Below are 26,246 nucleotides of genomic sequence, written 5' to 3' on the forward strand. Positions count from 1 at the left end.
TTCAAATGCTCCTCTAATTATCAGATTTTCTAAATAATGATTAATTATTCTTAAGGCAAATAATTGCACATCTATGTGTGATAAGCATCTTCTGAGAAAAGACACATGCATCCTACTCACACAGAAAGGCATTATTTATTCATTTATTTTTTAAATGTCTATCCTGCTTTTTGTCCCCAAAGAAGCTTTCAAGTTAAAAACATAAAACATCCAATTAAAAAAACCTTGCAATCAATACAAACAAGAAGCAAAGTCAGAAGTGTAAAATCCACTCAACGTCTAGGAAAGGCTCCTCTGAGGTAATGCTTGCTGTGACACATGTGTGAAACAGGGAAATATATTTTCTGCCAGAACAACTGCTTCATTCTTAATCCTTGCAGATTTGATTGATTAAATCAGTTAAACTCATATGATCAATAAGTCAAAATTTAGTTAATCAATTGATAGGTAGCTCTCTTTAACTTGTATTTATTTGTTTTGCTTTTAATAATATGATACACAATCACCTGAGAGTCCCACTGAATTTGATCAGGCTTACTTCTGAGCATACATACGTATATAGGTGTTGGGTTGCTCCTTTATGTATATAGGACGGCTATTTATTTATTGAAAATGCTTCTAGGCCACCTATCAAAATAGAAAATACCTTTCCAAAGCAGTGTGAAAAATACACTGAAAGCGTTTTAAAACAAGTATCAGTATTCACAATCAAAACAATAGCACAGAAAGAGCAATAATAGAGCAACATACAGCAACCCAAACATTAAGCCACTCCCTTAATGGTGGTTCATTTGTGGATGGTGGTGGTGGGGAGAGATCACCCACCAATTCTGGATGGTGGAGAATAATTTTTAGTCTAACCCATCAAGGTGATTCTTAGTGGGATGGATAAGATGTGCTTTTGATATCTTCCATCTTTGTACTATTGATTGAAGCATGTCACATGACTCGGTTGCCTTCCCGTGACACACAGCTGACACACATTTATGTGTGCTGATTTGTGCTTGTGGTGGCCCAGCAGTTAGTTTCCTCTGTTATCACCTGTCATTCTCATCTCTATAGTTCACTGTCCCTCCAGGGGACCTAAGGCAGCATGCACCAGGCTAGCCCATTTGATGCTCACAACCTAGAAGTAAGTTAGGCTGAGAGGGAGAGGCTGGTCCATGATCACCTAGTGAAATTCACGGATTTAAACCTGGCCTCTCCAGTCGAAGCCCAGCACTCTGCCTTCTATGTGGAAGGGCTGTAGCTAGTGGCCAGTGCTCCTGCCTTGCATGCAGAAGGTCCCAGGTTCAGTCGCCAGGAAGGGCTGGAGTAAATCCCAGTCTGGAATGCTGGACAACTGCTACTGGTCATTGTAGAATGTAGATAATACTGAGCCAGATGGACCAATGGTCTGACTCAGTATAAGACAGCTTCTTATATTCCTATATTCTACACCACACTAAATCTGGAAATGACACAGCCAGCTGTGTTTTGTGTAAGCACACAAGGGAACAGTTTGTTTTTAATATCTCAACAAAAGGGGGGGGGGACTTGGTCCCACAGTGCAAACTCTTTTGAGTGTTTTGGCCTGGCTGGACTGTGACCATGGACAGAACAGAATGCATCCCCGAAAAAGGCTCTTTCCACCTATGCGCTAAGTCATTACACACTTTGTTTAATGTATTTTGACAGCTATTCTCTCCCTCCTTTATTTCAAAATGATGTTGAGGCAAGTTAACAATAATAAATATGCCATTCAGCGATATAGAGACATACATGTCAACCATGCATTAAAAAACAACCATGGAAGGACAGCATTAATTTAGCAAGCTGATAACATGAATAGTCAACAAAATATCTCACTTTGTAGAGCCACGAAATTTAATCTTAGGGTCATGGGTTCGAGCCAAATGGTTCCTGCATTGCAAGGACTAGATGACCCTTGTGGTCCTTTCCAACTCTACAATTCTATAATTCTATGTCTGTCCCTCGTTAAAAAAAAAGTTTTCAGTTATGTCAAGGTGCATACAGCTTCTTTTTCCCAAAGATAAGGATGCCCTCTGCTGGAAGCAAAGCACAACTGCATGGGCCTGTGCCTTTTGCAATAGAGTTCCTTTCAGTAAGTGTGGGCACTTCAAGGTGTCCCGTTTATTGAGCTTTCATCCCAATTGGTTTGCAGGGAGATTAGACAACATTGGCTCTTCAACAAGCATTCATTGGTATTTGTTGGGGTTTTTTTTTTGGGGGGGGGACACATTGTGCCAAAGCAAGTGTTAACTCCCCACACTTTCCAATTCATTTCCCCATCACTTTCAGAAAGCCCACTTTTGTGGGAGAAGTGGGTTTGTTGTGCAAGAGCTCCAAAATCAGCTCAATCGTGCAACCTGGATTTGTCAGTATGGGATTGAGTCTCACCTGAAAACAGCAATAGTCTGGAAACACCTTGTGCCATGTTATCCCTCCTTACTTCAACTGTTTTTTGTACTCAGAATTGGAGTGATTAAAGGGTGTGTTAAAATGAAGTATCCCGTCCCTTTCACCATGTGCTTCATTCATTCATTCATTCATTCATTCATTCATTCATTCAGAGCATTATACAATGCCTGTCCAACCTAGCAGATTGCAAACATAATTTAAAGCATGAATTAAGACCAGCAAATCGACAGTGGAGTGGAACCTTGATTCTCAAATCATGCCTCAAGTCATGTTCACGCAAACAGTCACTTCAGTAAAAACATTTATTCCCTCTGTCTCCAATGTTCAGGCAGTGAATGCTGTTGCAAATGTAGCCAAAAGAGCACCACACAAGCAAGGTTAGGGTTAGGTGAAGTACAAAAAACTGTAAGGAAAAATACCAAAGAGTGTGAGGAGGCAGACCAGTGAGGATTGAATATGCTCAATGGACACATAATACTGACTGTGGGTGGAAAAACAGAAACCCAGGGAAGGGAAATGGAACGGAAACTGGAAACTAGAAGAAGCAGAATCACACACTGCAACATTTTGTTGCAGATCCGACTTGTAATTTATTTTGCCATTTTAAGACTTTGATTACATGTTTTAATCTCCAGCACCCTGCAGCAGAAGAAGACTTGCAAAGCTTGTCTTGCTTAACCTATATGTAGCCTGTGATCATGCAGTGTTTTCTGATCTAGCATCCTTCTTGGACTTGTTTGATGTAGCAGCTCAGCTCTTGCAAAGCACATCTTGCTTGCCTTTGAGTGAAGTATTATTTATAGATTTGGCTTTTGCGGAGTTCATTTTGCTTACCTTAATTGCTAACGTCTTTGAGTCGGTGCCTTTGGTTAAGAAATAGTCGTTCTGAGACACCTTTAAAACAGAGGTATATCAGACACCACTCATTTTAATAGTGAACTTACCATAAGCGGGTGAGTGCCAACAGCCCAATAGGATTATAGCCAACTCTGATAAGCAAGAGAAAGGCATCAGCAAGCTTAGAAAAGCTTTTGGATTTGTAGAAGTATAGAAATATATTTAAGGGAAAAAATCCTAAGGGGACAAAAAACAGCATGTTGAATAACCAAGGAAAGTTAGCTGTCAGATAGGAGAACACCAAAACAAAATACAGTGGTACCTCGGGTTACATACGCTTCAGGTTACATACGCTTCAGTTTACAGACTCGGCTAACCCAGAAGTAGTACCTCGGGTTAAGAACTTTGCTTCAGGATGAGAACAGAAATCGTGCTCTGGCGGCACGGTGGCAGCGGGAGGCCCCATTAGCTAAAGTGGTGCTTCAGGTTAAGAACAGTTTCATGTTTAGAACGGACCTCCGGAACAAATTAAGTACTTAACCCGAGGTACCACTGTAGAAATCTGGACTGGGGCATGTGTGTGAGTGCATGTGTGTAGACTGTACAAACTGAGCCACAAGAACCAAAGTGTTTCACAAGCAGTTGCAGGGAAGGGGGAGCACAAAAAAAGAAGTTACTAAGTATAATCTAGAAGTGCCGCTGCTTTATATCTTGGTAAGAGTTCTGCAGTTCTGGTAAAGTCCCTTTGTTGCACACACTCCAGTCTGCATGATACTGTATATAAAATATTATTCCATTGAGAGAAGGGGTGAGAAACGGTGTTATCCAGGGTAAGAGGAACAAGGATCCCCCCCATGGGATTTATTAAATTAGGGGTGGGGAACCTTCAGGACCTTTTTCTCTGGCCACACTCTCTTCAACCACAACCTCTCTTCCCAGGCTGCACCTCTCATCAGCCTTGCTTCTTCAAACCCTCCTGGCATACTTGCTTGGATGGAGTGGGCCCTTGAACTCTGGCTTGCCCACAGCAGGATGTACGGACATGTGTACAGTGGTACCTCAGGCTACATACGCTTCAGGTTACATACGCTTCAGGTTACAGACTCCCCTAACCCAGAAATAGTGCTTCAGGTTAAGAACTTTGTTTCAGGATAAGAACAGAAATCGGGCTCTGGTGGCGCAGGGGCAGCAGGAGGCCCCATTAGCTAAAGTGGTGCTTCAGGTTAAGAACAGTTTCAGGTTAAGAACAGAAATCGGGCTCTGGCGGCGCAGCGGCAGCAGGAGGCCCCATTAGCTAAAGTGGTGCTTCAGGTTAAGAACAGTTTCAGGTTAAGAACAGACCTCCGGAATGAATTAAGTACTTAACCCGAGGTACCACTGTATTAACTATCCTACTGCACAAAGGTAAATTCCCAATGCCTGGTTGTCCTAGGGTTCTTGATGGGTATAAACAGGCCTGGAAGGTAGGATATTTTGTCCTATTAATTTAATGTGACACTCAAATTACTCAGAAGAAAAGTTTCTCCTTGGCATGTTTGTGGCAGTGTCACTGTCAACCGGTACAGGAACCTGTTGGGGTGGAGAGCTACCTTGAAGCCTCTGGGTTCTCAGGAAATGATGGCGTGCTCCACTGGGAGCGAGCAGAAGGGTGAGCCACAAACTAATTCACCCAGGGGCAGAACAAAGCAACTCACCTGAAGCTCACATCTAGCGAGCAAATATATCTGTGGTGTTTCCTCCCCGCTTCCATTACCTACACAGTTTAGAAAAGGAAATGTGTGGGCTGCAAAAATTCCCAAGTGCTTCCCTTACGGTCCCTGAAGCCAGAGATGTCCACCCAGAAAAGATTCATGTGAGCTAAATGAGATCTTGCCACTTAGCTTACTAGTAGAACACATGCTTAGCATGCAGAAAGTTCCCGGTTTAAGCCCTGGCATCTCCATGTTGGACTAGGAACAGCTCCATTCTGAAACCCTACCAGTCAGTGTAGACGATACTGAGCTACGAAGACCTATGATCTGATTTGGAAGGCAGGTTCTTGTGGGTTATATCCAGCTAAGTTCTGCTCAGTGTAGACCCAGTGAACTTAGCAGACTCAAGTTAATCACATGCATTGATTTTAAAGGGCCTGCTCTAGACCTATGAATCTATGATTCTTCCCCAGCATAAAATACATATTGAACTACAAGGAGGAAGTTGGTTCTTTTGGCTATCAATCAAATTCTCTCTGTCTGTCTGTCTGTCTGTCTGTCTGTCTGTCTGTCTGTCTGTCTCTCTCTCTCTCTCTCTCTCTCTCTCTCTCTCTCTGCTAGCTGTGGGTTTATCAAGAAGGAGATGGTGTCTTCTCTAGCGCTTCCTTTGAAGATCGTAGGGTGAATCGCCCTTGTTTCAATCACAGCCATCTCTAGAGGCCAGTTTGCTTTACCTACAGTACATGGAGGTGGAGACATCTTTGGGTGGCAGCTGTAATCTCCAAAGGTGTGTGTGGAATGTGCACATTTGGCCGCTTATTATCTAGTGATTTCCTGCTACATCAGCAGCTCCTCTGGGTGGAGCACCCTTGGGCTGTTTTGTAGCAGCTGGAGCTTTGCTGTGAGGGAGGGCAGGCCTCAAATCCCAGCAGGGTTCAGCTGATACAAGTGGAACCACCCACTAGCTGGTATGTCAAGGGGGATAGTGAGGATTACATTAAGGACACAAACCGCCCTGCTGCTATGTGCCTAATCAGTATCACTACAAATAGCCAACAGTTGGCTACAGGACTTAGGACCTGCCTCAAAAAAATCTGGCTTGGGGAGAAAAAGATAAAGGTAAAGGTAAAGGTACCCCTGCCCGTACGGGCCAGTCTTGACAGACTCTGGGGTTGTGCGCCCATCTCACTTAAGAGGCCAGGGGCCAGCGCTGTCCAGAGACACTTCCGGGTCACGTGGCCAGCGTGACATCGCTGCTCTGGCGAGCCAGAGCCGCACACGGAAACGCCGTTTACCTTCCCGCTGGTAAGCGGTCCCTATTTATCTACTTGCACCCGGAGGTGCTTTCGAACTGCTAGGTTGGCAGGCGCTGGGACCGAGCAGTGGGAGCGCACCCCGCCGCAGGGATTCGAACCGCCGACCTTTCGATCGGCAAGCCCTAGGCGCTGAGGCTTTAACCCACAGCGCCACCTGCGTCCCTGTAGTTGGCTACAGGACTTAGGACCTGCCTCAAAAAAATCTGGCTTGGGGAGAAAAAGATACTGCAGTATAATTAGGCTTGTTGAATACAAAACATTTGGATTCTTGAGAATCTCAATGCTAAATTGAAATTCCGAAAGCTATGTGGCTAGTCCTCATGGCTGTGAACTGAAGACTTGAAATTAAGCCAGCAGTGTATTGGTAAAGGCTGCAAGAGGTGGGACTTCTGTGCCTGGCGTGGTGGCTTGTCTCGCCCTCCTTTTCGCTTTCCCATGCAGCCCTCCTGCCCTGTTTTTCTGTTCTTGCGACCAAATCTCTCTTAAAAAGAAATTGAAGCTTCTGAATATAGGGTCATACTTACAAAAGTATGGGGTTTTTTTGTAATTATTTTTATTTTCATTTCTAAATGAAAAAAGCAATTAATAAAGAGAAAGAAAAAAGACTGAAGCAAGATAGGAAAAGGAACGGAAGGAAGGAGATGAGAAGAGAGGAGGGAATGGTAGTAATTCAGAAAACAACATTATAATTCCAGAAAATTATCTTTATTTTCAGGTAGCGTAGGGTTCGGGTATATTTTGTTAACTTTTGATTACTAATTAGCAAGTTGTTGTTGGGGTTTTTTTTAGCAGCATACATTTTATTGGTTTTATTTCAGTACAGAATTTTGAGGTTTCTTGGAACAAAAAGGGGACTTCTTATATTAGGATTCCTACAGGCCAATGTCCAAAAGTTGCCCCTCTTTTGACTGCAGACTACTTAGTCCAGGAATTCCCCCCCACACCCACACACACAGCTAGGAATGTAAGGAGGCAGGGCTTTCCATTGCATCTTGTGTTCTTCACAGCCAGTGCTGTTTCTATTTCGCCAAAACCTACCTTGTCCATCTAGCTAACTGCTATTCTGCTATGACCAAAACAAATGTAATTATTTCAATGGAGGGGAAATGTCAAAAAAAACACAATGCAGAAATCATAGTTATTTACATGATATTTGCACACTAAAAAAATAAATAAATAGAGAATGCCACTCACATTCCATCCTGACCCTGGACAAACACGCAAATTATGGCAATTTCTGCTCCCATTTCCGATGAAATTCTCTGACTGTATAAAACTGCCCTAAGGGTCTACTCTGCAATTTAAAATCCTCTCCCAGGGGCCAGCAAAGGTTTGCTTCCCATTAGGCAGAGTGAAGCAGCTGCTTTGGTTTGCAGCTGCCAGGAGACTGAGAGAGTGCCAAGATTTTGGAGACAGAGTTGTGAGTGTCACGCGGCCTTCCCTGTGTCTCCTGAACCCGCCTTCCTCAGGCCCAATGGAAGATGCTGTCCCGTCATCAGTATTGTAGTAAGCTTTGACTGCCAGCCTGCTTGCCTTTTGTATATAGAAAGAGGAGTGCCGTATTGTCCTTCTCCTCAGGCAGGAAAATATCTTGGCCATCCCTGTTCAGGGCATTTCCAGAACAGCAAAGCTAGAATTAGAGTTAATGGCTATTTGTTAGGTTAGGTTTATTGAACCAATGAGTAATTTCCCACAACAAAAAGGTCCTGAAGCAATTTACAAGACGACTAAAATACTGTATAGCAATAAAAATACATAAGCTTAATTAAAAACAGAGTAAGAACACTCAGTCTTTGGTGCTGGGAAAACAAAAGCATATTTCCCTGGCGCCAAAATGGCCACAAAGTTAGCACCAGGCAGGCCTTCCTGGGGAGAACATTCCACAGACAACAGAAACTACTACAGCAGAGGTGGGGAACCTCTTTGGCCTGGTGGGCCAAATCTTTTAACTTCTCCCACCCCACAGGCCAAAGTTGGCAGGAGCGCAGGACCAGCACCTGTCAATATCTTACTTCATATCAATGTCAGGTGATTAATAGGAGGAAAATCCCACCTGCCTGTCAAAATTGGCCAGTGAATGTGGTGGGATATAGTGACCAAGCAGGACTGAGCTCCCCATGCATCAGCTGTTGGATCCAGTCAGAGGATCCAACCGTGTCTAAGATAATCACCAGAGGCCCAGCTCTGAGTCCTCCACCCCACTCTAAGGTGAGCTAGGTAGTTACCAGAGACAGGGCTTTCCTGGTGGTGGCACCTCAGGTTTGGAACTTTCTTCCATTATCTTTTAACTTGTGCCAAAGTTTGTTTTTGATTGACTTTTAATGGCTTTTAGTAGTTTGAAAGGCTCATGTTGTTGTTCATAAACTTGTTATAATGTGCCGCCTTGAGAATTTGCGCTGAAGGGCAGTTTATAAATATTTTAATTAATAGCATAAAAACAATTTGTGGATAACTAGTTTCCATTTTTTTGTTTGATTGATGGACAAGATCAGTCTAAGTTAGACAAGTATAAGGCAAAATATTTATTATAGTTGGAAATTTTGATTCAGTGGTTTTGGCTCAGTGGTTTTGGCTCAGTGTTTATTCATATTGCTTCTACATCTGGGATTTATGGAAGGGGCAGTTAATGCTGGTATCTATTCTTGCATTCTGTGTTTATGTATGCTTTGTTTTGATAAAGACTGCAAAACTTATACTTTTTAAACAGGCATTTCCATTCAGCAAATAACATGCTGCCAAGCTTGTAAAAATACATCAGTCTAGTCACCTATGGTTCATAAAAATTGCCTCCAAGTAATCATGCTGGAAAGCTGTAGAACTGCTGGGCTTTCTCCCCTTTTAAGCCAAAAGTTAATAACACTGACAAATTCAGGGATGAAGGCTAGTAAAATATTATACAAGCTACTTACTGTTGTGGATCTTTTTGCAAAGCTGCAGGCAACCCAAACATATATAATCTTGTTCAACTGTTGCATGTATAGGGTTTCTGTCCCACACCTCTTTCACAGTCTCTGTCTTCTCACAGTTTCTTTTTCCATCCTGCAGACCCAGGCTCTCAGTTATTCAGAGCCTGATTTGTGGAGGAATGGCCTACTGCGCAAGTTTGGGAACCTCACTTGGCACAAGCGACAGAGTAGCCATTTTGAACTCTCTCAGCACCCTGGGCACCTGGCAAGCGATCCTTGGTCAATAGGGCGGCTTCAGAGACCAGCTGTTGGCAGTGACATGGATATGAGGAGCAGGGCTGATTTTTATCCTGCTGAAAATCAATCTGAAAAGCAGAAGAGACCTGAGCCTTCATCTAGGCTAAGTGAAACACACTCTCTAGGGACCAGCCCAGAACCCTCCACATCCTTTGACTCTTTGCTTTGTTGGGGAGATGGAAGCTCTTGGGAAGGGTCTTTCACCATCAGTAATTCTTCTCTGTGCTGCCCAGCGGCTCCCGAAATGAAAGGAGAAGCCCTCAAGCTCCCATCAGTCCTGGAAGAAAACGGCAAGGCCCCCAAGTCTGCCTCAGAGTGGACTGAAAGTGTATTTGAAGGGTATTTGACCACGGGGATGTCCCACCCTGTTGTTACAGAACAGATGGAGAACCTGAGCTTCAGCAGTGGCCTTGGAGAGTCCGTCTCTGAGAACGTCAGTGGTGCAGAGGATGCTAAGACGGCCACAGCAAGCCCACCTGTTGATCAGCCTCTGGAGGTAGCAGATTCTGCCTCGGCCATTAAAATCAGCCTGGGCAAGAATGCCCCAAAGATCTGCTATGAGATAATGATTACAATGACCAAGGAGGCGGAGAGGGCTGAAGCAGAACCCGCATTCAGTTGTGGTGAAAGAAGCCTGTCGTGTCACCCGTCTGGGGAGGAAACACTTTCTCTGGGGGTTGCTGAGTTAGAGAAAAGAAAGGAGCGACGTCACCAGGAACCAGCCGGACCGGCTACCCAGCTGTCAGCGAGTGAGGAATTTCAAAACTGCAGAGGGCTGCATGGGGTGGGAACCTGTAAGGTGTGCGGGCCAATACTGACTCTTGCCACTGGGAGCCCAGCAGCGCTGCAGTGGGGATCAGAGACCAGCCCAGGAGTGGGTGAGGCAGACCAGAGTGAAACTGATCGACTGCACTCGGAGGATGGTGTGCTGGCGAAAGAGACAGACATCGTAGCAGTAGGATCCCCAGCCAACAGGTACGTGGGGGAACAGGTTTGGGAAGCCTCACACTACAGCAGGTGTGCCAGCCAGCCCTGAGCTGCTGAGAATAGCTTGAGAGACATGTCTTGGCAAAGAGAAAGGGAGCCAGAGTGTCTGTTCTTTCCCCTGCATGCTTTGCTCTGCAGCAATGCAAGTGGGAAGTTTTGCGTTAGAGAGAGAGAGAGAGAGAGAGAGAGAAGAGTCTTTGGAGCACGCTGCATGGGGGCAGGAACTTAAGGGGGTCAAGGAAAGGCGCTGTTAATAGCTTCTCTTGTTTGATGGTCCAGACAGCAAAGTTCAGGGTCATGGAGAGGAATGAGCAGGATTCAAGGCTTGGATCCTCCCTGACCTCCGTGCTTGGGCTTCCACCCTCATCTGACTGAAGGCTAGAGTAATGCCGTCATCCAGGGGATTTCTCTACCACACAACTGAAGGGGGAAAGAAAAAGAATTGTGTTTAAAATGGTGAGGAAGGCTTCCTCTTTCGAAGGTTTTCATCAACAGGGAAGTTCAGTGCAGCTGTGTGGCACAGTTCCACACATATTTACTCAGAAGTAACTCCCACTGAGTTCATTGAGGCTTGCTCTCTTGTAACTGTTTAGGATTATAGTCACTGGGGCAAGTTTGAAGCAACAGGTCTGCAAATGAAAGGTATGCTGCTTCTTGTGAGGCTGTTTTTTTTCCTGGAAATTGATACTATTAAATTTTCTATTCCATCCTTTCTATCAAAGAAGCCCAAATACATTAAATTAGGAATGTAAATGAAAAAAGACAGGCTTTCTGTGTATTAAGTTATCATTTAAGGAATAAAAATTATTTCATACTTCCTGAAGTAGCTTGGCAAGGCACCCACAATGAGAAGTTGGCTTCACAATATGTGAATTTATTTAACTTTAGGTTGTAATCCTATCCACCTGCTACCCTGGAAGTAAGCCCCATTGAAATGTATGGGACTTGTTCTGAGAAGACATGTTCTGTATAGGATTGCACTGTTAATCACTTAAAATGTAAATACTTAATTCAGTTCAGTGTCTGTCATGACTCCAGTCAGATTCACAAAAGCAATTATTTTGTTATAGTCTTTCACCATCTTTATTGCTCCCTCCACCTACAAAGTAACTGGAAAGTAAAGCATGGTGAAAAGCGCAGATATATTCTCCTTTTTCAAGAGAACATGGCCCTGCTCTTTAAAAGAGTTTTATCCAGTAGCAAGCATTTGTCATACACCAGGCAGGAGATGTGAACAGCATGAATGGGGAAGCATGTATTTCTGAATAACCTTTACAAGAGCACTAAAGACAATCAGGTAATTTACAACAATATAAAATACAGTGCAATATTAAAATCAGTTAAAACTGAATATTTCCTTGTGCACTCAAGCTCAAACGTTCCAAATCAAGAGTAAAGGCTTTGCCTTGGTCTTTGCTTTTAGAGAAAGATGGGCAAGAAATATAGTCTGAAATAAGAACCCCTTTCTCACATGACAAACACCTAATAAAGGCAGGGTCGCCTGACTACAGTCTCTGAGATGTAGCAATCAGTTGAAAAGTGTGTGTTGGGGGGGGGGGGTGTGGTGTAGGTCATTTCCCCAGTTTACTCCACCAGAAGTCAGTTAAGGAGGAAACCCTGTACAAGGTGTCTTCTGGTGCCTTCTCCCAATGCTACCCTACTGACCACCTGATAGGGGCATAGGAAGCTGCCTATCCCACCTGCACAAGAGCAAGATTCAGGAGCTGACCTTAAAGGCTACCATTGCTTAGGATCACTGCCTTTGCTTGGAACCTGGGGTGCCTTGAATACATGCATAGATGACAACCAGAAAGCATGCCCTAGATTTTGCTAGTATGATTAACATTACTGTGGGATGATGTTTGTTTGCCCATTCCAGGTCACTGTGTTTGTTTACAGTGGCTAGGCCACTTCAAGTGAACTATATTATATATTAATTTTAAAACGTGTCACACATGTTATAATTTAAGTAACACTTCAAAGTTTGCCTTAAATAAACACTTCAAAGTTTATTCTTTACTAGATTTGCATCCTCCAAAAAGCTCAAGCTTCATGGTTGCACCCCCCCCTCCTGTTTTATTGTCTCAGGAACCCTTTGAAGCAGATTAGGCTGACTGGCCAGAAAGGTTGGAAGGAATTGCCAATTTCAGTTCTCTCAGTTTCCCTTTCTTAAATTCAGTTCTCCATACTTCTGCAGCAATTTACGATAGATTTGTCTTTAAATGGTGAACTGAATCAAGATTTCTCCCCCCATCCCTCCTGCCTGTGAGCTTCATAGTCAAGGGCTCATCCACACTGACCTTTAAAGCACTAGGGCAAAAAATAAAAAGGGCTCAGAGATGGAGTTTTAAAGCACGGACTTGTGCCTAGAAATGTGATAAAAAGAAGTCTGAATGAGTCCTCAGTGGTGATTTCAATCTTGGTCTCCTCTGTCTTAGTCTGACCCACTACATCCACAGAACAAAATTGCTTTGTTCCATTTTTTTGGTCATTATGTAGTGTGTGTGTGTGTGTGTGTGTGTGTGTGTGTGTGTGCGCGTGCATGCGTGCATCATGGAGGTGCCAATAATATCAAAAAAATCTGAGTACTCCCCCCCACCCCCACCATCATTACACACAGCTAGGGGAACAACACTCTGAAATACTACTTATATGCTAATGCACGTATGTTGCCTTGTGAGTACACAATATAAAGCTGCATTCCATTCTCTCTGTACTTACGGTGCCTTCTGGTCAGTTCCTTTATTTTGCTTGCATTAGATCACAAGCTGCTTTTTGGCCCAAAATGCTCCAAAGCGGTGTGAATTGAGTATAATGGCAATTGGCTTTCAGACTGACAATCTAAGTTCCTAGATCATGGAAGGACTGCATGCGGATGATCCCTGGTTCTGGTAGTGCTGCCTGGTACCTTGGGGAGCCACTGCCAGTCAGTGTTGTCAGAACTGAGCTCTATGGGCGAATGGGACACCTTGGTGTAAGGGAGCTTTTTATTATTGAATGGGTTTAGCTTTGCAAAAAAAGAAGGGGGGTAGTCTAAATGGCCCCCACGCCTCTTTCAACTCAGTGATCCTATGATATATTTAGGCTGACACAGTTTACACATTGAAAAAGTCTGATTGCAACAGATTCCCTTCCTTTTCAGCAGGTCCTTGGCATTCTATTCACTGCTCACACCCAACCCCACTAAATATTAATGCCTGTGCTTTCTCACACATTAGTTAATTGTATATGTAAAAGCAGATTAACATGGGCTTCATTGCATGGCGGAGTAGGGCGTTGTAATATTGCTTGCAGACAGGGCAAGCAAGAGACCACGTACCAGGTACCAGAGACCACGGAAATGGGATGCAGAAATTCATGGGCCACGTTTTCTGCTAGCATTCCCCAAGGCTATGGAAGTATTTGCTAAAACGGTGGTTTCCAAACTGTGTCCTGTGGAGTTTGGGGACTCCTCTGAAGCTTACTGGGAGCTCCATAGCAGAGAAGCTTCCTAGGAGGATGCCTTGACTACTACTGCTAACCTTCCTTTACTTACCTCATCCATCCACAGAACAGTGTTGGCTGGGGGTATTCCAGCTTAACACACTCAGTTCATGCAAAACAGCGGCGAGGCTCGAAAGGTCAGGACAAGGGTCTTCTATGAGCTGAGGCCTCATCTGCACTATACATTTAAAGCTGTATCATACCACTTTGAAAAGTCATGGCTTCTCCCAAATAAACCTGGGAACCATAGTTTGTTAAGGGTGCTGTGTGTTGTTAGGAGACCCCTACTCTGCTCAGAGAGCCACAATTCTCAGAGTTTCTGAGGAAGAGGGATCAAGAGTTACAGCACTCTGGGAATTGTAGCTCTGTGAGGGGAATAGAGGTCTCCTCACAATGCTCAGCTCCCGTAACAAACTACAGCTCCCAGGATTCTGTGGGGGAAGCCATGACTGTTTAAAGTAGTACGATTACTGCTCTAAATGTCTAGTACTGATGGGGTCTGCATGTAAGGACGAGAACATTTCTCCAGCATCCCCTGCAATGTTCTGAATGTCATGGAAGGCGTTGAGGACATAACAGTCAGGAAGCTAAACAAGAACTTAAGTGCCTCTGTCCAAGGAGAGCAGAGCAGACACAGGAAATGCCTGACTCCACCCAGATGAAACTAATAAGTCTGGTGCCTTATTTATTATAACTGACCTGTATTACAACATTATCCATACACTTGGATAGTTTGTGAATAGCTCATTATAGTGTGTGCCTATTCAGAGGTTCCTCAGCTTCAGCTAATGAATTCAGGGGTAACTGAAGGTAAAAATAATAATAATTAAAGCCACAGTGCTAGAGAGGGATGATATTATTTCTCCCTACTGTTTCCATATCACCTATTGAATTTTCCACTTCACTAGCACTTCAGTATCCGCAAATCTGTAATCAGCCTGATTTTGAAACATGGTTGGGCAACTTGTCTGATGCCAAAGGCCATATTAAATAGGAGACAGCAGCCGGAAGTCTGTTGGCTCTATGGCATATTTTGCTTGTGCATAATTGGTACTGACTTCATTTGGCAGGTGCCAAACTCTCAATGGCCATGTTTTCCCCCCTCTCACCACCTCCCAGCCAGCTCACAGGGCCAAGAGCTTCCATATTTCTAGCCCCCAATCTTCAGAATCATAGTATATCCTTTTTGTAAGAAAAGATTAGGGCATAAATAAGATATACAGTGGTACCTCGCAAGACGAAATTAATTCGTTCTGCGAGTTTTTTCGTCTTGCGATTTTTTCGTCTTGCAAAGCACGGATTTTGGAAAAGCTTCAAAAATCACCAAAGTCTTCAAAAACCTCAAAAAAGGCTACCACACCACGTGCTATGAGTTGCTCCTAGAAGTCAAGTCACAACTGCATCCCCTGAATGCACGGTTTTAAGAAAAAGGAAACAAACTTGCAAGACAAAGGAAACAAACTTGCAAGACGTTTTCATCTTGCTAAGCAAGCCCATAGGGAAATTCGTCTTGCGAAGCAACTCAAAAAACGAAAAACCCTTTCGTCTTGCGAGTTTTTCGTCTTACGAGGCATTCGTCTTGCAAGGTACCACTGTAGAACTAAGCAAGTGGGGGACATTTGTTCTCCAGACACTAACTGTTCAGAACATAGCACCCTTGGGTGTTAAACCTTAAGGACTAGGAACCTACTTCATGATTTTTTTTAAAAAAAGCAATAGCCTAGTATATATTAGTGCTTTAATTGTTCCAGTTCTTATGTCCCTCATTCCATATTTTAGACTATTGATACAAATGGGATCTGCAACAAAATGTTGCAGTGTGGACTGCTCCTGTTCAGCATTCCAACCAGCCAGATATGCCCTTTTCCAGGATATGGCATTCATTCTCCCCTCTCCCCAATTATCCACACATACCATCACAATAGTCAGTCAGTATTCTGTGTCCACTGAGCATGTTCAGTTCTCACCGGGTCTTTCTGATAGAATCCTCCCTCCCATCTTGTTTAAATGGTTGTGGTTTTCTGGTACTTCTGCAAATCCCTGAGCCTCCAGATGACCCCCCTCCTGTGTGTATGTGGGGTGGGGTGGGGGTGCCATTTTGGCTACATATGCAACGATATCTAAATATCAGAAATGTAACAGAGACAAAGCAAACGTCCAAAAGGATAGCACTGATATTGTTCTACCAAGCAAGCCAGTCAAATTTTCTCCTGCAAGTACAAAGGCTGTGGTTCACAGATATCACCGTGCTGGGAATTACCTCTTCCTGAGACCCTGGAGAGCTGGACAGATGAATCAATGGACTGACTTAGCTTAAATAGTTCACACATTCCTATGGGCTGTGTTACACATTCAACAGAATGAAGTAGCAGACTTTGAGATGGTAGTATTCTGGAGGATTAGAGGTCACATGTCCCCCATATAAACCGCTCACCTCATGTAATAAACTAGCATTTCAGGGGGGAAGCTGACAGTCCCTGCATCTCATTCCTTAACGCTTGCAATTCCTCCACCATTGGAGGCAGTATGTCTCTGAATACCAGTTGCTGGAAACTGCAGGAGGAGAAAGCACTATTGCACTCAGGTCCTGCTTTCAGGCTTCCCATTATCTGTTTGGCTATTGTGAGAACAGTATGCCGGGCCAGATGAGCCACTGGCCTGACGCAGTAAGATCTCTTTTTTTGTTCTTGCATTCTTAATTAAACGTTGAATGATTTTAAACCAATGTTGGTTGAGCCTCCCAAAGTCAGGTGATGAAGAACAGAAGGCTGCTCAGTAAGAAGCTGGTTTTGTCCCGTGGTTTTACCTGTGGAAATGCTTTTCTGTGGCAACATTATATTTCTGTTATTATCATGTGGTTGGGCATAAGCTTTCGGTGTTGTGGGTAACTGCTGAGCCACGTTACATACCGATGAAGAGTGAGACATTGCAGTGGGACACCACAAGTGTTGAACCTACGGTACTTTCTTTTTGTTATTCAGAGCCACTCCAGTTTTAATGGGACAAAACGTCCTCGGGTACAGGAGCATAGGAAGCTGCCTTATGAGTCAGGCCATTGGTCCATAATAATAATAATAATAATTTATTATTTATACCCCGCCCATCTGGCTGGGCCTCCCCAGCCACTCTGGGCAGCTTCCATAGAAAGCAAAAATACAATAAAATATCACACGTTAAAAACTTCCCTGAACAGGGCTGCCTTAAGATGTCTTCTGAATGTCAGGTAGTTGTTAATCGCTTTGACATCTGCTGGAAGGGTGTTCCACAGGGCGGGCGCCACTACCGAGAAGGCCCTCTGCCTGGTTCCCTGTAGCTTTACTTCTCGCAATGAGGGAACCGCCCCATCTAGTTCAGTTCTGTCTGCACAGACTGGCAGTGACTCTCCAGAGGTTCAGAGAGAAGTCTTTTCCCAGTCCTACCTGGAGATGCTGGGGATTGAAACTTCTGTATGCAAAGCAGGTGATCTACCGCTGAGCTACAGCCCTTTTGCTGCCTGTGGCAAACGACAAGATGGCAGCCATGTGTAGGAGCCAGCTGGACGGGCAGCTGAATCTTACTTCAACACTGGCCATGTCCTCCACTACTCAGCTAGTGATCTTAGGGAATGAATGAAAGGCTTGTGGCGCACCCTGATATCTTTGGAATTCCCTTCCTCATGAGGCTAGACTGGCTCCCTCTGTGCCAGCAGGTGAAGATTGTTTTATTCTGGCAGCCTTTGGGAACTGGCTGCTTTTAAGGAAAGGGCTTTTAAATAGTGTTGTGCTCTTTTTACTATCTCTGTTTTAACATACCGTATATACATTGTTTTAATTCCATTGTTGTTCAATTATTAACTATTATCTTAGCATTTTTATTTTAGCCATGTTTGTTTTAATTTTTGTAAGCTGCCTTGAGTCCTGGTTCTGGGGGGAAAGGTGGAATATAATATAATATAATATAATATAATATAATATAATATAATATAATAATAATATAAATCCCCAACAGAGGAAAATGGCCAAAGGGCTTAGGATGAATGGCTTGGGGGCTGTCACTGCTGCCCATTAAGTTCATGCCTATTAAGTTCTGAAGGCAGACCTGCATGGGGAAGTTTTTAATGTTTAATGTTTAATTATTTTTTGTATATGAGGGAAGCCATCCAGAGTGGCTGGGGCAACCCATCAGATGAGTGGGGTACAAATATTAAAAATATTATTAATTATTATGGTGGTTAGCGCAGCAGAGTGGTGGGCTTCCTCACCCCCATTTCCTTTTAAAGTGTGAAGAGAAGCAAAGCTCTTGAGAGGCTCTTTTGTTTTTTTCCAGAACCAATGTGGTAAATTATGAGGGAAACAAAATGGCGACCATCAGCTAAATTCCTGCTACCCAATGTTCAGTCCTTGGGGGCAGGGGAGTAAATGCAGGCAGGTGTTGACACAGTGGGTCTGAAGAAGCCCAATGCTGAGGCTAGGAAAAAAGGAAAGAGCAAATAACTCCAGGTACTTGAAGTAACTTTTGTTACAGGCTCAATGTGTTTCAGAACAAACCTGAATCTCGATAGTATTCCACATGCTGGATGAAAATTGCTGATAAAAAAATGCCCCGAGGAAGAATTTGTCCCGAACACATCTGGAATAAATTGGACCTGGAATAAATCCTATTTCAAACTCCTGGATGTTTTTCCTCCCCCCAACCCTGCCAGTGGTGCTGTCCCGGTTTTGTGGTTGGTTAACATGTTGATGCTGGCCTGATGTTTATACTATTTCTATTGTTAATTATTGGAATGGAAATTGAAATTACATTTCTGCTAGAGGAGAAGCAGCTGGAGGAGGGCAGAGCTGGCCTGTGTGGCTTCAGATTGTTATATGTACTCTGTTTGTTATATGTATAAATAGAGGCCCTCAGCAAAACCCCTTTGGCTGAGCAGGTCAATCCAGTCAAAGGTTGATGGATCTAGGCTAGGGCAGGGCCTCCAGGGACCCAGATGCAGCATCCTGGTCTGACCGCTGCTTCAGGGTATCATTCCCTGCCTTGCCCAGCTGGAGCAGCATGAAAGTCCTGGAGCAGAAGGAGGGCATATGTAACATTGGGCTGCTCCAGGCAGCTTGTTCATTGACCATTCATCCTGATTTGCTTGCACAAAGCTTACATGGAGGTTAGACAATGCCTGGCCTGTACTGAGCATTCATCCTCAGTGCTGTTGTGACTGAACGCTGTTGCTCTGGTTCAAGGTGAAATGATGCTTTCCTGCCTGCTTCTTTTTCATTGCAATATATCACCACACATTTATTACACTCGCAGAGAGAATTCCAAGGTAAACACACATCTACTGTAGAATCTCACACAGGGCAAATTACTAGCTGTTGCACTGGTCAGTAAAGATCACAGCATGTTTCCAATTTAGGACCATATACTTTTGGAGAAGGAAGATTCATTCTTTTCTCTTTATAATAGGGCTGAGGAACACACCGTGGATTTCAAATGGCCATCCAGATTATTACAGGGAGGCTGCAAGCACCAGCATTTATGGCCCAGGGATTCTGGATAAAATCGTGGGAATTGTAGCTTTAATTAAAAGAGCAAAGCCATCCTTTCACCCTCAGGGGTACATGCAAGCATAACTGGAGTGCGTACCTTAAAAACTAAGAACATAAAAGAAAAGAACAAAGTGTTGTTGTTTTTTAATCATCCATTTGTAATCTAATCAGATTATTTGTGGTATCTGATTTTTGAACATTTGAGTTGTACTGGCAACAGGCAACAGGTGTCTGGAGAAGAATAGTTGATTTTCAGTGACTGTGGAGTTAGTCACAAAGAATTATTTATAAATTACACATCTGTAGCCTGCCTTTCTTCCAAAGAGCTCAGGGAAATGTATGTGGTTCTTCCCTACCATCACATCCCCACAACAGTCCTATTAGGTAGGTTAGACTGAGAGAAGGTTCCTAGAATCGTAGAATTGTGCAGTTGGAAGGGACCATGAGGGTCATCTAGTCCAACCCTCTGCAATGCAGGCATATTATGCCCAACGTGGGGCTTGAACCCAGAACCTTGAGATTAAGAGTCTCATGCTCTACCACTGAGCTGTCCTCTTCATGAAGGTGTAGTCAAATCTGAGAACATTTGTCATAGTTACTTCTTTACCTCCTTATAATAACTACTTCAATGTTACCATCAATCATTTTTTGTTTTTGTTGCTGAAGCAAAAACATTTTATGTCGTGGGCAGGCATACTAAGTGGATAGTGACATTATATAGTTTAGTCACTAGATGGCACTGGACTCGGCTGCTAGCTTTGTGGACTCGGGTGTTCCTCTTTTGTTCATGTTGCAGAGGGGCAATAAAGTTCTTGTTTGGGTTCCCAACAGGTCTGTCCTCAAGGTCTTAAATGACACATACTATGTACTAACAATCCCTCATTGTATAGAACCAGTGAGCCCATAAGAGCATATCCTGTGGAAAAATCACGTGGTATGAAACATTAGTGGGGGAATTATGTCTCCCACCTTCCTAAGTGGACCCTATGGTAGTGAACCATGTAGCTGCCTCAATATGTCTGTTACTTCTAAACAGACATGTTCTGAAAGCGGGGAAGGCAGATACATGTAGGCCCTGAACCACTACCCCAAAAGGACCCCACAGTGCACCTGTATCCATAAGTGCCCTCTCTCAATGTGTTTGCATGCAGAATGTAGAGGATCATACAGGCATGCTCCCTCACCAGGCTAATAACATCTGCAGGGGTAAATAGTCCTAGGCTGCAATATTTATCCCATGCAATCCCTAGGATCCTTTGATATGGAATGACAGCTTATAAATTAAAAACAAATAAGTTGTAATAAACTCTTGGTTCTTGCTGCAGCCTAATGCCTGTTGAGTAAAACTCATTAGTGATTTCTTTTTATATAAACATTTATGCATCTTCGTCCATGTATATATATAAGCTTTGAAGCGTTTCGTAAGCAGAAATGACAGATTTCTGCCTTGAATGAGCTTCTCATCTACATGTTGCCAGTGAGAAGATGGCAGAGGAAGGAGAAGGGGGTGTATGTTCATCTTGTATTTTAAGGTGAGGTTTGGGCTTAAATATATTCCCATAAGGAAACAAAAAGCAGGAAAAATGTTTTGAAATCAGCCTGCAGGTGCTGTTCAGTCAAGTAGTCGCCCAAACTCTTTGGAAGTGTTAACTTTGCAACTGGAAAGCGACAAAGATGTTGTGGCACCTTAAATGCTAATAAATCTATGCTGGCACAAGCCTTTGTGAACAAGGATCTAATTCTTGATGCATGAAGTGCTGTCCTAGAATCATAGAATCATAGAGTTGGAGGAGACCACAAGGGCCATCGAGTCCAACCCCCTGCCAAGCAGGAAACACCATCAGAGCACTCCTGACATATGGTTGTCAAGCCTCTGCTTAAAGACCTCCAAAGAAGGAGACTCCACCACACTCCAACTGGCAGGCAATTTGTCATTTGTAACTCAGGCAAGGCACTTTATGCCTCCTTGCCTTCTGCCAAAGCACTTGGGGAATAATTAAGTAGACTTATGAAGACACTCATTTGCACTCTGTTGCAAGTTGAATTTCGACATGCTATGCAGTGCACACTCGGTTGATGATCAGTACTAGACACTCAGGTTGGCTGTGTTAGGTGTGTGCACAATTCTTGCAGCTGTCAAGAAATGATATTCAAGGTATTAGTTTATCTACATCAAGCTGTCTTTAAGATTACAGCAATCTGACATTAAAACTGTGTACTCTGCATTATTATTCTAAGTGGCCTCAGTATACCTAAAAAGGGTGACACACACACACACACACAGTGACCAGATGCAAAAGAAGGAAGGAATTCTATACATTGATAGCCAGAGTGCAATAGAGGTTAGAGTGTTGGACTAGGATCAGAGAGCCCTGAGTTCAAATCCCTAGTCAACCATGAAGCTTCCTAAGGGAGCTTGGGCCTATCACTAGCTTTCAGCATAAACTACCATACTTCCTAGGATAACTATGGGTGGGGTGGAGCAGGAGGGAAGGCTATAAATGTAATAAATGAATAGGTAGTACCGTATTTTTCGCTCTATAACACGCACCTGACCATAACACGCACATCGTTTTTAGAGGAGGAAAACAAGGGAAAAAACATTCTGAATGAAACAGTGGATGTATCATTTTTGTGCTTCATGCTGTGGCCACAGACATGTGATCTGATGGTGAATTTGGGGTGACCCTATGCAAAAATCCTGAGAATCCCTGTGGATCCATGCTTTGTAACCACGTTTTTGCACCATTGCAGCCCCAGGCAACAGTGGGTGCGTGATTTTTGGGGGGCAGGCTGTAGCCATGGACATGCTATGTGCTCTGATGGTGAATTTGGGCTGACCCAATGCAAGAATCCTGAGGATCCATGTGGATCCATGTTTTGTAACCACGTTTTTGCACCATTGCAGCCCCAGGCAACAGTGGGTGCGTGATTTTGGGGGGGCAGGCTGTAGCCATGGACATGCTATGTGATCTGATGGTGAATTTGGGGTGACTGAATGCAAAGATCCTGAGGATCCATGTAGATCCATGCTTTTTAACCACGTTTTTGCACCATTGCAGCCCCAGGCAACAGTGGGTGTGTGGTTTTTGGGGGGCAGGCTGTAGCCATGGACATGTTATGTGATCTGATGGTGAATTTGGGCTGACCCAATGCAAAGATCCTGAGGATCCATGTAGATCCATGCTTTTTAACCACATTTTAAGTGGGGAGGGAAGGAAAAACACAGAAGGGACAAGGAGCAGGAGAGGGGTGTGCAGAGAAGCAGCTGGCTAAGAATGCAGGAGAGGGGTAGGGAGGAAAGGAAGGCAAAAGTTTTCCCTCACCTACCCACCCAAGCCAGCCAGCTCGCGCGCTCTCTCTCTCTCCTTCCTGCATGTTTTCAGCTTTCCCCTCTGCTTGCCTGGAGGGGAGGGGCTTTCCCTGCTCTTTGTTCCGTTTGAGCAAACACAGCAAGGAAACAGAGATGGGTGGGCAGTAAGACCCTGAGGCAGAATGCCGGAAAGCAGCCGCTTCCTCTTTTCAAGTTTCCCTTCTAGGAGACGCGCGGTTTGATTTTTGCCTGCTTTTTTTTGCCTCCCCTTGCACCAATTGGCTCCAGGGACCACACATTCGCTCAATAACACGCACAGACATTTCCCCTTCCTTTTTAGGAGAAAAAATCTGCGTGTTATAGAAGGAAAAATACGGTAATTGTTTTATATAAGCATTAAAAATGAAATTTTACATTACTTTGGGCAACACTCTCCATCATCTCTCACCTAGAAATGTTCTTTTTGTGTCCCCTGTCATGGTTTTGCTTTTTTCTGGAGCTGCCAGAAGAAGCTTTTTCTTTTCATGCTTAGAGAACAAGAGAGAGTTAAACATATGGGATTACAACCAGCAAAAAAAGTAGGCAACTGTATGTGCTTTCAAAATTCTCCCACATACATTTTCTTTCCAAACTTTTGTTGAGCTATATAAGGAGTGTACTGCTCTACCAACTCGCCATCTGAACACCACTCTCCCTGATACTGGTGGTTTCTGCCAAAGCCACAATTTTAATATGAGTCGCTTTCATTTTATTTCTCACCTTTATGCCAGGAGCAAGGTACTTGTCAGCAAAACCACCAAAGACTTAAGCACAAGAAAACAATGCAGACACCAAACTGGGGTAGCCAATCTGGTTCCCTTCAGATGTTGCTGGACTACAGCTCTCATCACTCCTGACCATTGATTACACTGGCTGAAGCTGATGGGAGTGGGGTCCAACAACAGCTGGAGGACCACAGCTTCCTCATATCTATTAAAATTGCTCACCTCTCTGAACAACCCTGCATTAGTCATATATGGGCTAAAAAAAGACAGAGATCTAATATTTGTCAAGCTTTTCTTCCTGGTTGCCTTGGATCCTCATATATTGTTGGACTTACAACACCCACAATCCCTGGCTATTGGCTAAGCCATCTGGGGATGATTGGAGTTGAAATCCGAAAAATACGTGAGGACGCAAAGTTGAAGAACACTGATCTTGACTGCCCATTAAAACTCTCTTAATTTCCTCCCACTCCCACCCAGCAAATAGGCCAGGTTCTTGAGGCTACGTTACTCATTACACTTTTCAGACAAGCAGCAATAGGGTGATTTGGGGTTTTTAAAAGATAAATAGCAGGCACAGGGGACCAATCTTTATTGGAACACTTGCAGGGGAAGGAGTGTAAACACAGCCACAGCCTTTCCCAGACTGCAGAGTATCTGTTGGGTGGGGAGTGTTAAAAGTACTCCCCCCCATTCAACGCTCCATTTGTGTGTGTGTGTGTGTGTGTGTGTGTGTGTGTGTGTGTGTGTAGGGGGGGCTCTTGACTCTTTTAAAAACAATTCACTAGGGTTGTTGAACTTTTTTTGCAAAACCGCAAAAAAGACATTTCTGAGCTATTTTTTTAAAGGAAAATCGGCAAAAACAACGTTGTCGACATTTCCCCAGGCTTCTTTCTTTTCAATTTACCGGACCTATAGCAAGCCTAAATTCACAAAACTGCTAACTGTCGGGTTTGGCCCTTCGACCTGACTTTCCTCAAGGCTGATACAGAAATAAGATTTAGTGCGCCACATTCTGATTCATAGGACATGAAATTGGAAGCCATCAGATGAAATTGCACTATTACTTCTTGGGTCATCTTTGTGACGGTGACAGAAATTAGTACCATCTAATTAGCATGCAACTGGCTGTCTTTGCATAAGTGAAATCTCTCTCTCTCTCTCTCTCTCTCTCTCTCACACACACACACACACACACACCACACACAGCCCTCTGTTTTGGGCTGCTTCCCAGGAATGATTTGCTGCTGATGGACCAAAGAGTCCTTATTTACCAAGCATCATCAAAGAAACTCAAATGTAACCATAGCTATATAAATCTGATACAGATACACATTCAGATAAGATATGTCCCATAAAAGGCTCCTTCATTTCCAAGGAGCAGTGATACTGGGCAGGGTATTCTTACTGGTTTTAAAAATTGTTATTAATCTACGAGCCGATCAAGACTTGCCCACAAAATCAGTTTGTCCCCTGGCAGTGGCAGTCCATGTTGTATATTTGAATGTGATTTTAATCCAGAGTTTCCACATCCATATTCCCCGTTTCCCTCTATTTGCTGTTTCAAGCAACCGCCCCTCTTTATAAGCTACTCCACATCAAAAACACCTGCATTAAATATAAAAAATAATAATGGACAAAGGCATTCACAGAAAGCTGGCTGGAGTGCTTTTAAACTGGAGCAGATGTCTTTTTTGGGTTTTCCGAGGATAAGAAAACTTGATTTATTGGGAAGAAAGTTTGGGACAGCAGTTGTTTCCTGTGAACGTTGTATGCAGAAGGGAGAATTAAAGGATGCACAAGGGGCAAATGCTCCACATTTGGGTGGTTGGGCCCAAAGTCATCTGGGGCAAGTTAGGATTTTACAGATTAGCTTTTAAAAATCTGATTAGCTTTTGAAGAGTGAGAAGACCTTCATATTTACCCTGCTTTCCCCGGGCTTGTTGAGTGATCAAAAAGGTGCTAAACACCCACACACCAGGATTATGGAAATAAGTGGGGCAAGCCCATTATCACATCATTCCCAAATTGCACAGGCACCCATAGATCAAGCAGGAATTACTCAGCAACTCCCACAGAGATGAACTAATCTCAACCCTTTCCCAAAGATACTGCAGAGTGCTGAGACAGGGTTTCTAGGGAGCTGAGCCTGGGCGCAGCAAAATGCTCTTGATGGGGAACATCATGAAGCTTTAGACGGTGGGATCCACACATATACAAATGTATATGTGTCACTTCTACTCTGTGCTATAGTAACTTCTCCCCTGAACATTGCACAGGGTTAAAATATGCTGCACTGCCCCCCAGCTTGGGTGTGCCGCACTGGGGCCTCTAGGTGTCCTGTTTATTGTGCATGCAAGATTATTCATGCTCATGATGGTATATGAGGGCAGTTATACACAATGCAGCTTTCAGTACTGTTTGCCTGCAAAAGGTCTGGGACAGTCATACTTCTTCTGGTCAGTGCATGCCCCTTAGCTTCCTCCTGAAATCCTGTAACCTTCTTTACCACTAATGCTCCTTCTGAGTTATTTTCCCCCCTGCTTTTGTTGCACTATAGTGCACCAGACGTTGATAATGCAACTACACTGAGGAAACATTGCAGTGCAACAAATCAAGCACAATAATATGTGTGCATGGTCCAGTATGAGTCCACCACTAAGGCAGCATTATTACGTCAATGGCATGTTGCAGAAACGCTGATTATTGAGAGTC

At 43.7% G+C, this 26,246-nt stretch overlaps 1 protein-coding gene across 1 annotated transcript in view; it reads left to right on the forward strand.

Annotated features, from left to right (window-relative positions):
• Positions 1-26,246, forward strand: part of CRYBG2 (crystallin beta-gamma domain containing 2) — a 66,790-nt gene that overhangs the window by 3,804 nt on the left and 36,740 nt on the right. The window contains exon 3 of the mRNA XM_079986579.1: positions 9,311-10,443. Within this exon, the coding sequence (XP_079842705.1) occupies positions 9,311-10,443 (1,133 nt within the window). The remainder of the gene's footprint in view (positions 1-9,310; positions 10,444-26,246) is intronic.

The sequence above is a fragment of the Podarcis cretensis genome, assembly GCF_951804945.1.
Source record: "Podarcis cretensis genome assembly, chromosome: 8".
NCBI classification, from domain to species: Eukaryota; Metazoa; Chordata; class Lepidosauria; order Squamata; family Lacertidae; genus Podarcis; species Podarcis cretensis.